Consider the following 16,828-nt stretch of genomic DNA (forward strand, 5'->3'; position numbering starts at 1 on the left):
TACACCAAAATGATAATAAAGTAATACACAATGCGAAAAATTCTTTAATCCCTATAACCATTTGAAGTCATGATCTGAGCGTGTAAATTTCGTCAACAGACAATGTGGCATTGCCTAGACCCTTGTGGTAGCAATGAGTATTAAACTACAGGGACCCCAACATAACCTCACGCATCATTGAAATTAATAAAGCATCTTTGCATCATTGAAACCAATATAGTATACCCTGCAAAGTAACTTAATGCCTTCTTGCAGAAACATCTAGGTAAAAACCAGGGGGAAAAAAAAAACTCAAGTTTAGGTATATTACTAAAAGAAAAGGGTGGTTGAGCATCACCATTTTCATTTTCTCAAAACAAACCAATAACAGTTCAGGTACCCAACCAGGTGAGACCTACAATTTGAAGTCCAAACCCACCCACCCCCCTTCAATTCACATTAAAGAAACTACAACACAGGTGAGTACTTGATTGATCCATTTGACAATCATAAATGCAATAATTTTAGAATGTATCACACCAGCATGGAACACATCATTCCCCTTTTGGAAAAAGTAACATTCAAAAATAGCAGGTTCATAAAATTCCTATAGAATAAAGAAAACCTTTAATTTACCAAGGAACGCTTCTTAAATAAATTCTTAAAAGAGAGAGGAGGGAGAGAATTGATTACTATTGCGCTATCAATGATATTTCACAAGGTATTACATGACACGTAAATGATATCAAACACTCTGAATCACAAAACAAGGTCTGCTGAACTATGTACAAAAGAAGCCACTTTCGCCGTAATTGAGTCTATAAAAGAATCAATGTGTAACTGGCTATCCCTAGTGTCACTAAAATTACAAGGCTTTCAGTGTGGGTAAATACTTATAAGACCATAGCTTATTTACATATTGTACAAAATTACCGTCTTGTCTTGTCGAGACGGGAAAGAATCTGTTTAGTAGTTTCATTAACTGTACACCTGCACCCAATAAAACCCAGCACAAGAGTTTTGAGAATCAGCCTGAGACTGCTGTTAAGCAAACAATCTGTACCATACTAGTGGTTAAGCAAAATGTTTAATTACTGTATAAAATGATTTGCTAATCTGTTGAGGCCCCAAAAATATTTAACAAACAACAGTATTTCACAGGCTATATGATAATTTAGTAGTTCCTGTATGTGAAAATATATGAACAAAATAAAATTTTCAAAATGCCGTGAAAAATAATTTATACTTAACTTAGTTGAATGAACTATTGAAATATTCTACAGATTTAAACCATATTTGATAGACCTGAAAATAAAAAATTATTTCAGCCTATAATATAATACAGAATGATTTCTTCCAACCAAAAGCAGTAACAAAATTCTGAAGTTAAGAAAAATATGGGTTCACTTACATTAATGATGTAACGCATAAAGTGTTTCAAATTCTTTATGATTTTTTATACAATGATTTGAGATAAGGTATTGTAAGCAAAACATCATTTGTTTTATTATTTTAAAACAATAAAATAAAAAGCCTCTTATTTAATGTTGTGACACATGACAAAACCTCATGTCTTCTCTACTTAAGGTTTCCGTTTTCATTATATAATAATAAAAGCCCAAAACTAAATACTTTTTTTCTCACGTTCACAAAAGCCATAGATAAGAACATAATATTTTGTTACTTCTCTTTCTACTAAAAAGACCAGATTTCTAACCTTTTAATAATCCAATATAGAGAGCACGTGAATTCTGAAAGAAGCCAATTCACGTGATAGATGGGCACCTCCACAGCAACAAACAGGGTTCCTTAACAATCCCTTTTTATGGATGGGAAAGCAGTCCTTCATTAGATGACTCAAGATACACCCACTGCATATAATTTAAAGAAGAAATACAGTGGATCGTATAAGCAAGAGATATCTACAGAAGTTAATATATGTTGTAATCCTGTAACTGATATTTTTGACTGTATTAATCATGTTCTTGTGACTGATTGGGACCCAAATATTTCTCCATGGACTCTTTCTTACGCTCAGGATCCAGGCTGCAAGCATGAACACCACAGTTAATGTTAGGTTCTAGAACTTTAAATGTTATTATACTGAAACAATTATGCAATGTTGGAATAAATAAAATAACTTCAAAAGAATAACTAACCTATTCCTGAAGCCAAGAAGAGTATAATGTACAGCAGTTGCACAAGCAGAAGCAGGAGCTATAGCAGCGGCAGGAACTGCCCGAACAGCAGATGTCAATGCAGAGAAAGCTCCAGCTCCACGCTGGTACTTTTTCAAGGGAGTGCCAACTAAGGCAGAAGCAGATTTTCCCAGGCCATCACTAAGGCTCTCATAAGCCTGTCAAATTAAGAACATTAATACCTTCTCTAAAGAAAACACAGCACACATCTTTTTCCTAACAGATAAAAACACTTATTATCATCCATGAGTGACTTGACTTTGGCATCCAACATGCCAAAAAGTGCTTACCATAACTAAAAAAAAACACTCAGATAAGAAAGAAAGAATTTCTATTAAAAGCATGAACCCCAAGCGTTAACTGAGGTCTACAGACATCTACATCACTGTGATGCATCAAAGGCTTATTTTTGTGACAAGGGAAGAGTATTACATGAGCTTGATCCCTGAAGTGCCTTGATACTATAGAGAAAACAGTAAGTCTCAAAATCAAGATACTTCTGAAGCTTGATCCATCACTTGCCCATCATAGAGAGGACAACCTATCTATTCTACCTAGGACTAGTAAGATAATCAACATGAAGTAAATTGAACACAGAAGACACAGCATATGGGGAAAAAAATACACACACACAACGCATGCAATACACAAGAAATAAGGTTGCATCTCAACATCTCAGGCCCATATAACAAGCATAATATTGAAACCCAAAACCTGACATTTTTCCAAAGAAGAATACACTGCAGAAACTGAAACTGTGATCAGAAAGAATACGACTTCAAATACCCACCATAGGCAAATGGACATATTCTGCTCATGATCATGAGACCAAATTACTATCAGTTTACTTGGAGCTCACTGCTAAAGCAATTCCTTATAGAAGAAGGTAAGAATGTTTCAAGTTTTCTTTTTCGTTTTGTTCTTTATATTTAGTTCTTTTTGCTAAGTGAGACTTGAACTTAATACCTACCACACCCCTTTAAAACTTGGGCAACCCCCAAAAAGTATAACTACTTTCCCAAAAATAACTAGAAGGATCCAGTAGAGCCACTTCAGAGTTTCTTCCTCCAAACAACCCCTCCACCTTTTTTCTTTTTTTAAAGAAAGAACAAGAACATGAGGAAGAAAAGGGGAAACTGTGTGTAATACAAATGTTTTTTATTTTATTTTATTAATAAGTTACAAACGGCCACAATGGGTCTTGAACCCAAGACCTCGTCCTCCCCTAGAATTTATATGGGGGAGGAGGTGCCAGTTGAGCTAGAGCTCATTGGCAATACAGCAGACATTTTAAAGTGCCATATCTTTACCTCAAAACTCCAAATGTCAAGCCTCATAAAAAGTTTGAATGCATTCAAGTCCCAGACAAAAGTTGACAGCAAATGTAACAACTCTAGACAGGTCACAGCTCTTGACAAAAGAAAAGACAGATCTTTGTATACATTGCATTGACAAATAGGATCCCAGTATACACAGGAAATTTAATTGTGTCGTTTCAATTGTGTTAACAAGATGTACAAAAATAAATTGAAACAATATTAAGAACAAAAATGCCCTATAATGCAAAAGATCTCACAAGTAGTTTGAAATGCTCTTAATGCTAATTTCAGCATCTAGAAGTCTCTTCCCAGAAGCTGACTCCTCCTAATTAATACAGAAAAATACAGATGGATGATCAGGGTTTAAAAGGTAAACTTTTTGACATATGAGTTTCTGCATATTTTTAAGTTCATGCTTTTTTTATATAGGTATGTTTTATGTGCATGCACACGCACAGTAGCTATAGTTTTAAGCATACAATCACACACAAGCCCATACTACAATTTAAGTATTGCAAGTTACTCAAGCACCGACATAACAATTGACACAGGAATTTTTACCCGTTGGAGTCCTTGCTGGGCATCTTTAGGCTGATTAGATCTTACATTTGTCTTCATTTTACTTTGTCCAGCCCATGGTCCAGAAGGAGGAATGCTAGTAAGAATACATTCAGCTTGAAGCAAAATGTCATGAGCCCCAGCAGCCAAATGTACCCCAAGTCCAACAGCTTCAAGTGAAATGCTTCTAAGAAATGCAACTGTGCCTGGGGGAGTAGAAAAGACTTATGTCATTAACAGGAATCAATATTATTATTTTTTCATAATAATAATAATAATTTTTTTATGACCTCAAATATAAAAAATACCAGCAATTAATGTCATTAAGGTGTAGTTGAGAGTTTGAATTGAGTTACACTTCAGTCATCATAATTCTTAGGGTGCACAAAATCATTAATCACACCACCACACAGATGGTTGACAGAATCAGCACAAAGATCTGATTGCAGTAATATGCACTATAAGTATAAGCAGAAGAGGGCCCCTCAAAAGGCAAATAATCTCTCATGATTCAGCTGGAACAGTGCACCAGATAGAGCTGAATAGCAGCAAAGAATTCTCATTTCTCATTGTTAAAAAAACCTTTGTATAGGTATTAAAAAAAGTTTGGCCCAAATCAGTAGCACTTCAAATAACAGGTCTCTCCCATAAGGAAAAAAGGGGGAAAAGGCAAAGCATAGAAACATTGTAGTTAATCACAAAAACTAGAGCTTTGGCTTTCAAAATAATATTGTGCTGCACCAAAAAAAAAATTATCATCAATTTAAGAAACATCTATTGTTATTTTTATTGCCAATGGTAAATAAGTCTCATATGCTTAAATTAATAAGTTGTCCTAGTTATGGCAGTCAGATCCCAACAACAACTACTTCCTACTTTTTATGAAACAATATACCCCAGGTGCATGGGCTTCAATGATGAGGAAACCCAGATTTACTGGTAGGGCAATAAATGAAATTTGTTCAGTTCATTTACCTCTTTGCATTCCCTTGAGTAGTCTCCGATCCTTCCTGTAGCTCTCAACTGGCAAAGAAACCAGCTTTGCAGCACCAGAACTAACAGCAACTACTGATCGGATAGTAGGAAGGCCTTGTAATATTTTATGAACCTGCATTTTAGATATAGATATTTACTGTCAAAGGACAAACAGAATCATTGCATTCTCAATAAGTACAATGAGTCCTACTAAAAACCTGGTTTTGTGAAATATCTTCCAACCACTCTCCTATAATAGTTTCAAAAACACCACCCCAGCCATAGATGCCAACGGAATGAACATGCTTGAGCTGTAGCTCAACCCCCTGCAATTTAGTGAAGTATCATTAGACATTTCATTCACTGGTCTCAACAAGAATCCCAACCTTTAGTACCTCTCTCTCTCTTCTTACTTTTTATATTATTTTCCTTAGGTAAATTTACTCACACCGAAGAGGACTAACCCCTGACCACAAGTTTTATAATTATTACAAAGACTGCAATTACCTTCCAGGGAACCAGATTTACAAGCTCTACATACTTCCCCCCACTTAGTGCTGCAAGATCAACACGTCGAGGACTGTAGTCAATCCGAACAAGAACAGGCCATATATCGAATTTCTGAAACAAATTGAATACAATCAGTGCTTAGATTCTGAGTATTATAGAAAACAACTCAACAAAGAACTGGAATATGAATTATCCAGCAAAATAACAAGTCCTAGTTTTATCCAAATTCCAAAGTTGAGAAGAATCATATATATTGAAAAGCAACATCATAAGAACAATATAGAGAGTGCAGAACCAAGCAAACACAAGCAATAGAATAGGGGCTTGCCATCTCTTCTGCTATAAATACATACTACATGACTAATTAAATTGTATTCTGCAGAGGTTTTGATACACTTTCTATTAAATTTATATAACCAGTCACAAAGATATCTTACACAAAGATTATGGACATAACTTGAGATCAACAAAACCGAAGGTACACGGTCCAAAAAATCAAAAGGAACGATAAAATATCCAGCATGATACATTACTTATCAAAAAAAAAAATATATATATATATATATAGCATGATATAAAATCAGAACTACTCACCTGAAAGAAAGGAAGCAATGCCTCATTTGCAATTGTATGTCCCTGGGACAATTTTGAACCATCTGCATCTTGATGACAGTCAAGAGACTGGTCAACTGATGAGCTCTTTGCCCCAAAAAAGTCAATGAGAAAATCAAGTTGGGACTGGTGAAGATGCAATAGTATAGGAAGGAAAGCAATGCGTAACCTGAAAGGAAAATTTACAAGAACCAACAGTCAGACAAGCAATGTGATAACCACTTTTACCACATTAATACATCACTATCCTCTGCATTTACAATTTGAACACTAGAGAGGGAAAAAAGGTCTATGCATGATTATTGATAAATCTTCAATAACACTGAGCGCCTAACATGAGGTACAAAACAGTGTGATGCAAGACAGGAGACTCCAGGAGAGGGACTTTTTTGGGAAACAAAAGAAGAATAAAACACAGGATAGGCATGTTTGGATGGTTAACTCCCATTGCTTGATGCGGTGCATTTGGAGGGAAAAGAATAGCCGGATTTTTGAAGATGCACAAAGTTCTATGCCTGATCTCAAGTTATTCTTTTTTAGAACTTTATTGGTTGTCAGCCATGAGGAACCTTTCTTTATTTTCAATTGTTGATTTATTAGATTTATGTAACTATTGTAACTGATTGTTTAGCATATGGAAAAAAAAAAAAAAAAAAAACTCATAATTAGATTATATCATATGCGAAAGTAAAGCTTAAATAACAATCAAATCTCTCTAATAGAATCAAATTAGTATCAATCAGCATCAACCATGATCGTCCAATGAAATCAATTAGCATTAATGAGTCTAATCTGGTGTCCGCATCCACAGAGTTATAGAATACAGAGTAGGGGGTTAGCAAGATAGAAAAATTCAAATAAAACAAACAACATACCGGTACTCCTCAAGAGGGACTAAAGGATCTGGTCTGACAGCTTCTAAGTCCAGTTTAAATGCTTTTGAAGAGGATTCCCTAGGATGATCTTTTGAATTATAATATCCTAGTACCTTCCAATTTAAAAAGAAATTTTCAGACCCTATTCAGAAAGATACAAAAGGTAAAGACAATAATGTAAAAGTACAATTATTTCAACATTACCAGTTTCCATGGTGCATTGCTACTATTGTCATAGAGCTGGAAGTCTTGAACTGAAAGAGAAAGCTTAGATACACATATTCCACCAACTGGGAAAATGTCATATTGAAATTCCATCCCAGAAAATAAAAGCTCCAGATATACAGTTTTATCCCTTCCATAACAAGTACTAGAATGCTCTCCAACGTCTCTAGAATCATGCCAATCAGAGCCAGCATACATTCTCCATTTGACATCAATGTTCTTAAAGAGTACACGCCCTGCAACCTTTCCAACATCATCATGTGTTTTATTATTAAGAGAAAGAAGCTCGCCTTTCACAAATTGTTTCACGCCACTTTGCTCACTTGCTTCTGAAATGTGGTTTTCTACAATTCTTAAGTCCCCATACCATCCACTATTTCCTTTTCCGATATCTCCATTCCCAACATTTGTGGATTTGCACTTAGGTATCTCAGGCAAAGACTGTCTGCCTATAGATAATTCCGACAGACGGCGCAACTCAGATAAACAATTGCCTTCTCTAAACTCTGTAAAGTAACCTTCTTCTAAAATTGAGGTTTGACCACTTTCCAATTCTACTACAGGCATCAACCCATTGAAGGACAGATCATGAGATAAAATTTCAGGAGTTTCAACACAAAAGCTACATGCATCTTCAAGAACACTTTCATCAAGTGAAACACAAATAGGTGATTCAGAATGATCAAATTGGCAGGCATGATTGTCATCAAATGAAAATTCATCTTCACATATCTCATCCATCAAGCCAATCAACCCAGGTTCACTCTTTGTATCTACACTTGCAATATTCACTTGAGAAGTTGATGGTTCAGAATCGCCACTGAAGACTCTAGATTCATCATTGAAATCATTCCTGTCTTGTGCCTTCTGAATGTCGTTCCACCTAGCCTGCAAGTGCACAATTGATTCCTCCACATCAGGAGCAAATAGCTGCTGGAGTTGAGCAGACAAATGAATCAGAGCAGCAGTAGTGTCATGACAAGTTTCCAAGCATATGTGAGATTTAGAGCATTCCACCTCCCAGAGGAGGCCACTCTTACAGTTAGTTCTCAAGATAACTTCAATGAGTGCCTCCCGAGCAACTTTAATATAACCAACCTTGTGAAGATGTTCTGCACTGTAGCCACCAAGATTCTCGGGCTCTGACATTGTACGAAGAAGAAGCCCAAGATCGTGCACTCTAATTTTGGAGTCATTGTCAATTGAGTTTGCCACAGTTGAAGTTGATAGATTGAAGGAAGAAGCGGCTAACAGACAAGCGACATACTGCTCACCCATACATTCTTTTTCTTTGGCACTTAAAGAAAAGCACTTGGAATCAAGAACTTCACTCCCAGCCACCAAGCGCTTTAAGTAGGGCTCATAACTCAATCCAATATCAACCAAGTTAAGAACAAAAGAAGATCCACATGATGCATTCAAATCCCCCTTCTGCATACTATTGTCACCTTCTTGTTCAGCTTCAGGAGAAGGTAAACTAAAAAAGGAGGATATTTTGTCCAACCAATCCAAGCGACCGCCTGTTGCAACAATTGTGCCACACCTGACAGTTATAGATGTAAAACCATGCAGACTCTCTGGCTCCCACAGGTACACAATATCAGAACCAGCCAATCTAGATGATAATGCATTGGAACCTCCTCCATCACCACGTTTCATTGTAGAATTGCTACATGAGATTAAAAGAAACTCTTGACCTGGAACACCAGTGATGGAACCCCACAATTCACCTTCTCCATGGGCTAGCCAAAATAAATTTGCACCCCTAACACCTCCTATATTTGATACCGACAGCAATTCGAACTTCCGAATTTTCAATCTCAGACAATACCATGATCCAGGAAGTTCACTCTGCATTGGGCCTCCAATATTCTCTTTCACATCGAGGTTAATTAGAATTTCTACAGAATCACATTCCACTAGGAGTGAAGTTTGAGACACAGAAGGTCCTTCCCTAGACTTGGCAGCATCAGAATCCACACATGACAATCCATTTATCATCTGATTCAACAAATTATGTAATCCATTGTACTGAGAACTGCCAAGAGTAATTGTAACAGGAGATAGACAAACATGCAGGAAGAATACAGAGCTCACAATCATCTCTTGTTGAATTCGAGAATTTAAATCTTCCAGATCTTTCACAGCAGATGCAGAAGCAAACTCATACGCGTTGCTATCCAAGGACACGTCACATGAACCTAAAGTAGCTAAGAACTTTGCCCTCTTTGCTATCAAAGGACCAGTCAAACGACCATCCTGCCAAAGCATACTGATAACAGAAAGACAACCTGTTTTGTTGGTGATAGACAGAATATTCTGAGCAGAAAATTTCTGATTCAGCATGTCGCAGGAGTTATTTCTGATCACACTTTTGCTTGCAGATAAGACCAAGTAAATGTAAAGATCACCAACATTCAAATGCAAAGAACTCGTGACCATTGAAGATTGTTTTTTCTGTAAAGTTGCATCTGAACTTGGACTGCGGTCTTCAATTACTCCTTTGTTGGAAGCCAATGGTGATGAAAAATCCAGAACAATAAATTGATCGTAGGAAGAATAGTCTCTACTATCTTTGCCACTTTCAAAAGGGAAACAGAGGATTAACCTTGCATTGGGGATAAATATATTTCCGCGCAATCTTTCTGTTGAAGAAAGGGTTGTCAGGCGAGGAGTAGAACTTTTTACATATCCATTAGATGATTTGTGCTTCTCAGTGATGACCTCAGACGGAGATTCATTCATTTTGATGTTCATCTCAACATATCTTACCACTTCCACTGATAGATTTAGTAATGTATTTACCAAAGGGAAGTTCACCCAGAAAACAAAAGGTGATAATTCCAATGAAAACAATGCTGGACCTGAAAAACTGCCATCTGAGGAAGCAGAACTCACAGAAAATTCGCAATGAGTGATGCCTGATGTTTTAAGCAATATAACTTTTACTAAACCATCCTTACTTCCAAAGGGAAAATCTGCAGAAACTAAATCATTTACTTCATCTGAATAAGGATCTTCACTAGACAAGGTAAACGGAGGGAGAGCACCTTGAACTTCAGCTTGCAGTTGATGAATCAGAAGACTTTGACTATTTTTATCATCAGTACAACTATTCAACCGAAAGTTCAGGGCATCCTTTTCACTGCTGAAGTAATTAGCAACCGCTATAGACTTCACTATTCCTTCAAACTTCATTTCTCGAGAACATACCTGTTGACCTTATCAAATGTTTCAAGTGAGTGTAGAGGCATATAATGCCAAACAACTAGTGTTGAGCACAAAGAAAACACAAATTGGACTTATAATTCTGCAAGCATATTTATTACCTTCAAAAGAAGAACAATGTCTCTGCATTCTGCAGCCAGGCAATGAACATTAACCAGATCATCCTCAGGATCACACAAATTCTTTTGGTCTTCATCATGGAAGGAAAGCATGACAGAAATTTCAGCAAAAGCTGCTTTTACAGTTGTTTCAACATGCTGCTGTTCTGCAACCATCATTGAGAGTGGAGAAAAAAAAAATCAAAGGTTTGTCTACAAACAATGTATAAAACGTCTAGCAAAATCCCTTTATACTTGATGTTTTTAAATCCAGTATCGGAATATAAAAGTTTTGAAGGAGACCATCAGTCCCAAAAGCTTAAATGATTACAAAGTATGCCAACAATGTACATCAAGTGCACACAAACCCCCCCCCACCACCCCCAAAAAAAAAAAAAAAAAAATTCACTTCTCATTTTCCAAAATTGCACTTGGGCCACAGAACAAAAATATAAACAAGATCAAACACCAAGCAATTTTCGTTCATGCCCGGACACCAAAGAAAATGTACAAGCAAAGTAAGATCCAATACTGTGGGCCAAAATGCAACCTCTGCACTAATATGACATCAAGTATTCTAGATATAACATAAGAACCAAATGAAAAATAGAAAATTATTGGTACACAATTTGATGCAGGGAGCCAAGATTTTATGTTTTAATTTGCAATTAATATTGTTTTTGAATTTGAATTTTGAATTTGGTTATTAATGTTGAGGGTTTTAAGGGATTCAAATTAAATGTTTTCCATATTGGTGTAATCCCCTAAACCTTATTTAACTAGTACTCCTGTAATGGTGAAAGGGAGTTGAAATTGAATAAGAATAATATTATTATAAGTTGAGAAATGCCTCCTCCCTTGTTTTCTCTGTTTGGTGGTGATGCCTAGGGCTTGCAGGGAGGTTCTAGGTGGTAAAGCCTAGGGTTTGTTCTGTTGTTCCTTTTGTTAATCTTTTATTTCCTGTTTCTACTGTGTGCTGCATCACAATTGCATAAAGTTGAACTGATCCCACATAGTCCATCCAGTTATAAAATGGGGAGAAGAACAAATACCAGAGGGAATATGCAAAGATCCAGAAGCAAGGCTCGATGCAGCAGTAATTGCACTGAAAACAGAACATGTCCAGTTCCACATCCCACTGCTTGCTAAAGATGATTGGGAATTTCGCATTCCATCAATACATTCAAAAAACTGATCCACACTGCACACACAACAGAATGACATGCTAGAGGCGTTAGCATTTTTTTTTTTTGATAGATACGAAAAATTTTATTAAGAAAAAACAGCCAACCCAAGTACATTGGAGATGTACTGTGGGGGCAAAGATCAAGAACCAAAATTACAATGATCAAGTAAAAGAGGAAGAGAAAAACAAGAAAAATGCGACAGGTCCACACTCCAAACAAGGAGAGTGTGTAAGAAAAAGGACTTAATCTCTAGCAAGGCTAGAGGCGTTAGCATTATTTGAAAAACTATGATGCCAGACTACCAATTAAATTACAACCTAGGAAATATAGGCATGAAATAAATTCAAGAGTTTGTAACAGTAAATCATCATCTACGTGTGCCTAATACTTGGCAGTATTACAAAAGATAATGTGTGAAACACCATGAAATTCAATTTGAAAGAGAGAAAGCAATGTGAGTATAGAAAAGATTGACTCTCATTTGCAAACTTGTAATGCTTTTAAAAAGGAAAAATGCTACATGGTAAAGATATGGTTCCAATATTCCAAAGGGAGCTTTTAAGAAACAGGTGAGTTCAAAATACTAATTAAAAGGCATGATCCTGAATCTCTAATGTTTTGTGAGAGAGCATCGATACAGAACCTCAATGTCATTTGCAAGAACAAGAACAGTAATCAAAACTAAAAGTCCCCAGTGGGAGTGTAAACAGTAATTTCCTGCCATCACAGCTGTAATATAAACATTAATAGCACAAGCAGAAAACCAACCTTGCTCCAAAATCAACTTCTTCAATACCGTCTTTCTGATTTTGATTTGCAGACACCCAATCTGATATTAAATGTGTCCCAGGTAGCATACCTTCAGTTACTGATTCTTCCAGGGTCAAAGAAGATATATCCAAAGAAGAGCCACCACAAATTTGTATCATCTTGTCAGTAACATTTGCCGTAGAAAGTGGTGTCGATGAAAGACAGTTGGATGCTGAATTAAAATTAATAGAATCCATTGACCTGTAATGCATATGACTACTACAATATTTGTCCAGATTCTTTACAGTTTCCCATGAAAGTAAGAGCCATTTTATTGTGCTGGGTTGAAGTCTCAATTCTACAGGATCAATAGAAACATCTGCATCCACTTTGCGAATGTCTAGGGACCCATTCTTCCAAGGTATATTCAATCTTAAATTTCCAGAAAATCCACCTCTTTTTCCTGTCACAACTGGAGTTGTAGTATTTGTGGGACAGTGTCCTGAAAAAAATTCACTAAAGCTTGCTTTATCGTCATTATCATCAATTTGAAGAAGCTCAACTACCACTTCTTGGAACTTTATGATGTTAGTCAGTTGACTTATTCCAAGAAAGCTCTCCGCACTTGCACTACCATTTGAATTTGCATTTTCAGATATACAGGTTTGACATTCTGTTTCAAGAATTCGAAGAACTAGGGTTGTGTGACCCCCAGTATTCTTTTCATCATTCTCCAAATACGGATCAAATGCAACAATTAATCTTTTTATCTTGACATGGAAACTTGAAAGCAACCATTTGACCATCTTTGCAATTGTCTTGACACCTTCATGAACATCCCCAGAAGTAGACTTTGCAGCATCATCCACTGAGTCATATTCATGCTTTCGTAAGTCATAATGGGGACCATGATTACCATCCTGAGATGAACTACAAGTTTCATCTTTGGCTGGTGAATCATTCTTCATACATGGAGCAAGCACAAGCTCAAGTTCATCTACCTCAACCACACAACCTTCACCCTTCCAAGGCATTTTAACTAGCAACGAGCCAATGGACCCTTCTTTTATAATTACTGGTGTTGATGCACCAACCTAGAAAAAATGGCCATGAGAAAATTAAATAATGACAAGAAAACCATTTAAGATTCAAAAAAAAAAAAGCAAAAAAAAAAGACCTTAGCAACCCTCTAGATCATAAATTATTAGAAAACTCAATTACTCCAGTTGCAGTTCTATGAATTAATCTTCCCTTTGTCAACAAAGACAACTTGGTCCTCCAATTCAGTAATTAATTATCGAGTAGTAAATTACACATGCAGGTTCCATTTTAGCTAGAACTCATTCACCGACTCTTAGGAGTGTTATGTCAGATATACGTTTACAAGTGTTCACAATATCGAAAGCAACCCCACCCTTCCAATTCACACCCCAAAATAATAAAAAACAGCATGCACACACTACTTGTTTATGCTAGGTAACCCGGTGTAGTGATTACAATGTTCATTTTCACATTGCCCAAGTTCCACAGTTCACAAAACCATTAAATAACAGAATACATAAATTTTAAACAGCACGGGTGTTCAACAAAGCCGAACAAAAACTCCACATACCGCCAAAGGAAAAGCAAACCTAAAACTAATGCAAATGTTACAAATTCTTTAAACCCCACAATCCTAAAAACCCATAATAACCCATGAATTCAAAACTACAAAGAAAATTATAGTCCTAACATTAAGCCCAAACTCGATGCAAACTAAGCTAAAACCTCCACTCAGCTAAGCCTAATGCAACTAATTAAGCTAACCAACACAATTCTCACTCTTTTCATTATCACAAAACCAAAACAAAAAAAAAACAAAAATTGAAGTTTTATATTTCATTATCAAGCTAATTAGAATTGAAAATTCGAAACAGAGAATCAAAAGCGAACCTTCTCGTTGAGATAATCGACATTAAGAGCGAGATCATTGAGCTGAATCGTTCCCTCAGTGAGCTGCACATCAAGCTGTTCGAGGTCGATATCCCCCAATATCAAATGCCCTAATTTCTTCTTCAACACGAACTTGCAGACCTTCTTCAAGGCCCAGCGCGAGAACACAGCCTCCGCCGACCTCCTAATATTCCACGGAAACATCTTTCCCTGTGAATTTGCCTCTTGCAGTTCACAGATTTTGGGGGTTTTGGCTTGGTCTGCGTGGAAATTAGGGTTTTGGAATTAGCGAATTGGGGTTTTCCTCCTTTCTTTTTGTTGATGCCAGCGTTGCAAGGGAAACCTCCATAAAAAGAGAGAGAGAGAGAGGGATTGTTTGGTTTGCGTAAAAAGATGAAATGGAAGGGAATGAATTGAAATTGTTTTAAAAGTTTTTGGAGGAATTTGAGTTTTGGTCCACTTGGGTTTCCGTGTCAAGTTTGTTCTCTCCTGGGAATGTTATTAATTTTACTTTTTATGAAAGATATAATAAAAGTTTTTAATTTGTTCTTTTCTTTTGTTTATTTTGTTTAAAGTAGCACCATCAAATTGCAAAAAATTTATCAAAATTCTGTTTAAAAAAATTAAATTTAGTTATTTGGTGGTATACTACTACCATACCTAAGAGACCTAATTAGTTTGAATAGCAAAAACTAAATTAACAAGTTATATCTTTTCTAATTTTAAATAATGAACTTTTTTTTTTCCATATCAACTTCTTGAGATGAGAATTTCTATATCTTTTTGATTTTATGGACTTTTTTTTAGGATATATATATAATTTAATGTCATTAACGTCATGGACTTCTTTTTCTTTTTCTTTTTTTTCCATGTGAACTTTTTGATATGAGAAGTTTTATATCTTTTTTGATTTTCTGGACTCTTTTGTTTATTTTTTTCATGTCAACTTCTTCAAGAAGTTCTCAAAAAAAAAAAAAAAAAAGGTATTGTCCCATATTGTTTAAGAGAGTGTGTTGTGTGTAGTATAACTTGCCCCACCCTCTCTCAAAAGTTACCATGGCTTTTAAGTGGAGTTATAGTGTGCCTTTATATTAGAACCCCTTTCCCTCTTCCTTGTGTATATGTGTGTGTTTTTGTTTCTAAAAAAAAAAGAATGGGTAATTGTCCCACATTGCTTAAGAGAGTGTGTTGTGTGTAGTATAACTTGTCACACCCTCCCTTAAAAGTTACCATGACTTTTGAGTGAAATTGTGGTGTGCTTTTGTGTTAGAACCCCTTTCTCTCTCTCTTGTGTATGTGTATGTGTGTTTGTTTCTAAAAAAAAAAAGATATATATATATATATATACACAAACACACACACATGGTTATTTGATGTATTTTTTCATTCTCTTACCAATTGTAGGGTTTTTTGATTTAGTCTTTCCTTCTACCTATAGCACTTACAACCTCACAAGTATGAATTTGTTTACCCTAACTTTTTTTGTTATAATAAAATTGAATAGGTTTTATGCATTTGTTGCTTTTGTTTAAGCTAATTTCCTTAAATTTGATATGTTGTTTCCATCCCCTCAATTTCAATTTTGAGGACAATCTTCTTTTTGGCTTATGTATTTGTTATAATTTATTAATTATTTTCATTAAAGTTCTTTTACATACACTTTTTTTTTTTTAATCTTGACATTAATTTGATGTTAGATTATTGCTAACAAAAAGAAAAGGGTTAGTACAACTTTAGAACTTCTTATTTCTGATAGTTCAATTTATATTTTCTTAAATTAGTATTTTGTGAACTAAAATAGTTTAACAAAAAACTATTTTAATGCGTTGTATTTCAATACAGTTTTGAAGAATCCAAATTCAACCTTGATGAGAAAGAGAAAAAGATTGAGTCATTGCATTTTGTTAATTTTGACCTTTATAAAGATTGAAAAAGAATAGGTTAGATTTTATTTTATTTTGTTAATATTGAGATTTATGTTAGAATGATAACATTTACCATTGGTTAACTTTGAATATATATTTACTATTGGTTAACTTTGAATATATATAAATATTAATTGATATAAATGGACAAATAATATTTCAGATACATGCTGGACATGCAAGTTGGAGACACAATAGAATTTGCAAATATGCAAGTCTAAATAAGCATAAAGATATGCCAAAGAATCAAATGCAAGGCACAAAAACGAGGGAGACAAAGAGAGAAAAAAGTACTTGCAACACAACTTTCCAATATAGAAGAAGAGGTAAGAATGATAGAAATATGTTATTTGTTTAATCAAAATATGATAGGTTTCTCACTATTGTTTTGAATATATAATTTTTATGTATATATATATATATATATATGTGTGTGTGTGTGTGTTTGTAGTTTTTT

At 35.3% G+C, this 16,828-nt stretch overlaps 1 protein-coding gene across 1 annotated transcript; it reads right to left on the minus strand.

Moving 5' to 3' along the window:
* Window positions 1-633: 633 nt before the first annotated feature.
* On the minus strand, window positions 634-14,924 carry LOC115968730 (autophagy-related protein 2). The gene is made up of 14 exons (XM_031088220.1): window positions 14,447-14,924; window positions 12,533-13,608; window positions 11,630-11,778; window positions 10,581-10,744; window positions 7,231-10,464; window positions 7,027-7,139; window positions 6,134-6,320; window positions 5,537-5,650; window positions 5,248-5,355; window positions 5,030-5,162; window positions 4,058-4,260; window positions 2,139-2,335; window positions 1,697-2,025; window positions 634-969 (listed from the first exon to the last, which is right to left on the minus strand). Exons 1-13 carry the CDS (start codon window positions 14,648-14,650, stop codon window positions 1,953-1,955), a joined length of 5,955 nt encoding a protein of 1,984 aa, XP_030944080.1. The 5' UTR covers window positions 14,651-14,924; the 3' UTR covers window positions 634-969; window positions 1,697-1,952.
* Window positions 14,925-16,828: the final 1,904 nt, after the last annotated feature.

This window comes from Quercus lobata, chromosome 11 (assembly GCF_001633185.2).
Source record: "Quercus lobata isolate SW786 chromosome 11, ValleyOak3.0 Primary Assembly, whole genome shotgun sequence".
NCBI classification, from domain to species: domain Eukaryota; kingdom Viridiplantae; phylum Streptophyta; class Magnoliopsida; order Fagales; family Fagaceae; genus Quercus; species Quercus lobata.

Excerpts from the sequence above, each read along its gene's own strand:
- LOC115968730 (XM_031088220.1), bottom strand. The coding sequence starts at position 14,650 with ATGTTTCCGTGGAATATTAGGAGGTCGGCGGAGGCTGTGTTCTCGCGC. Across the intron at positions 13,609-14,446 it reads TCGATTATCTCAACGAGAAG|GTTGGTGCATCAACACCAGT; the intron begins GTTCGCTTTTGA and ends CATTTTTTCTAG. Across the intron at positions 10,465-10,580 it reads ACATTGTTCTTCTTTTGAAG|GTATGTTCTCGAGAAATGAA; the intron begins GTAATAAATATG and ends TAAGGTCAACAG.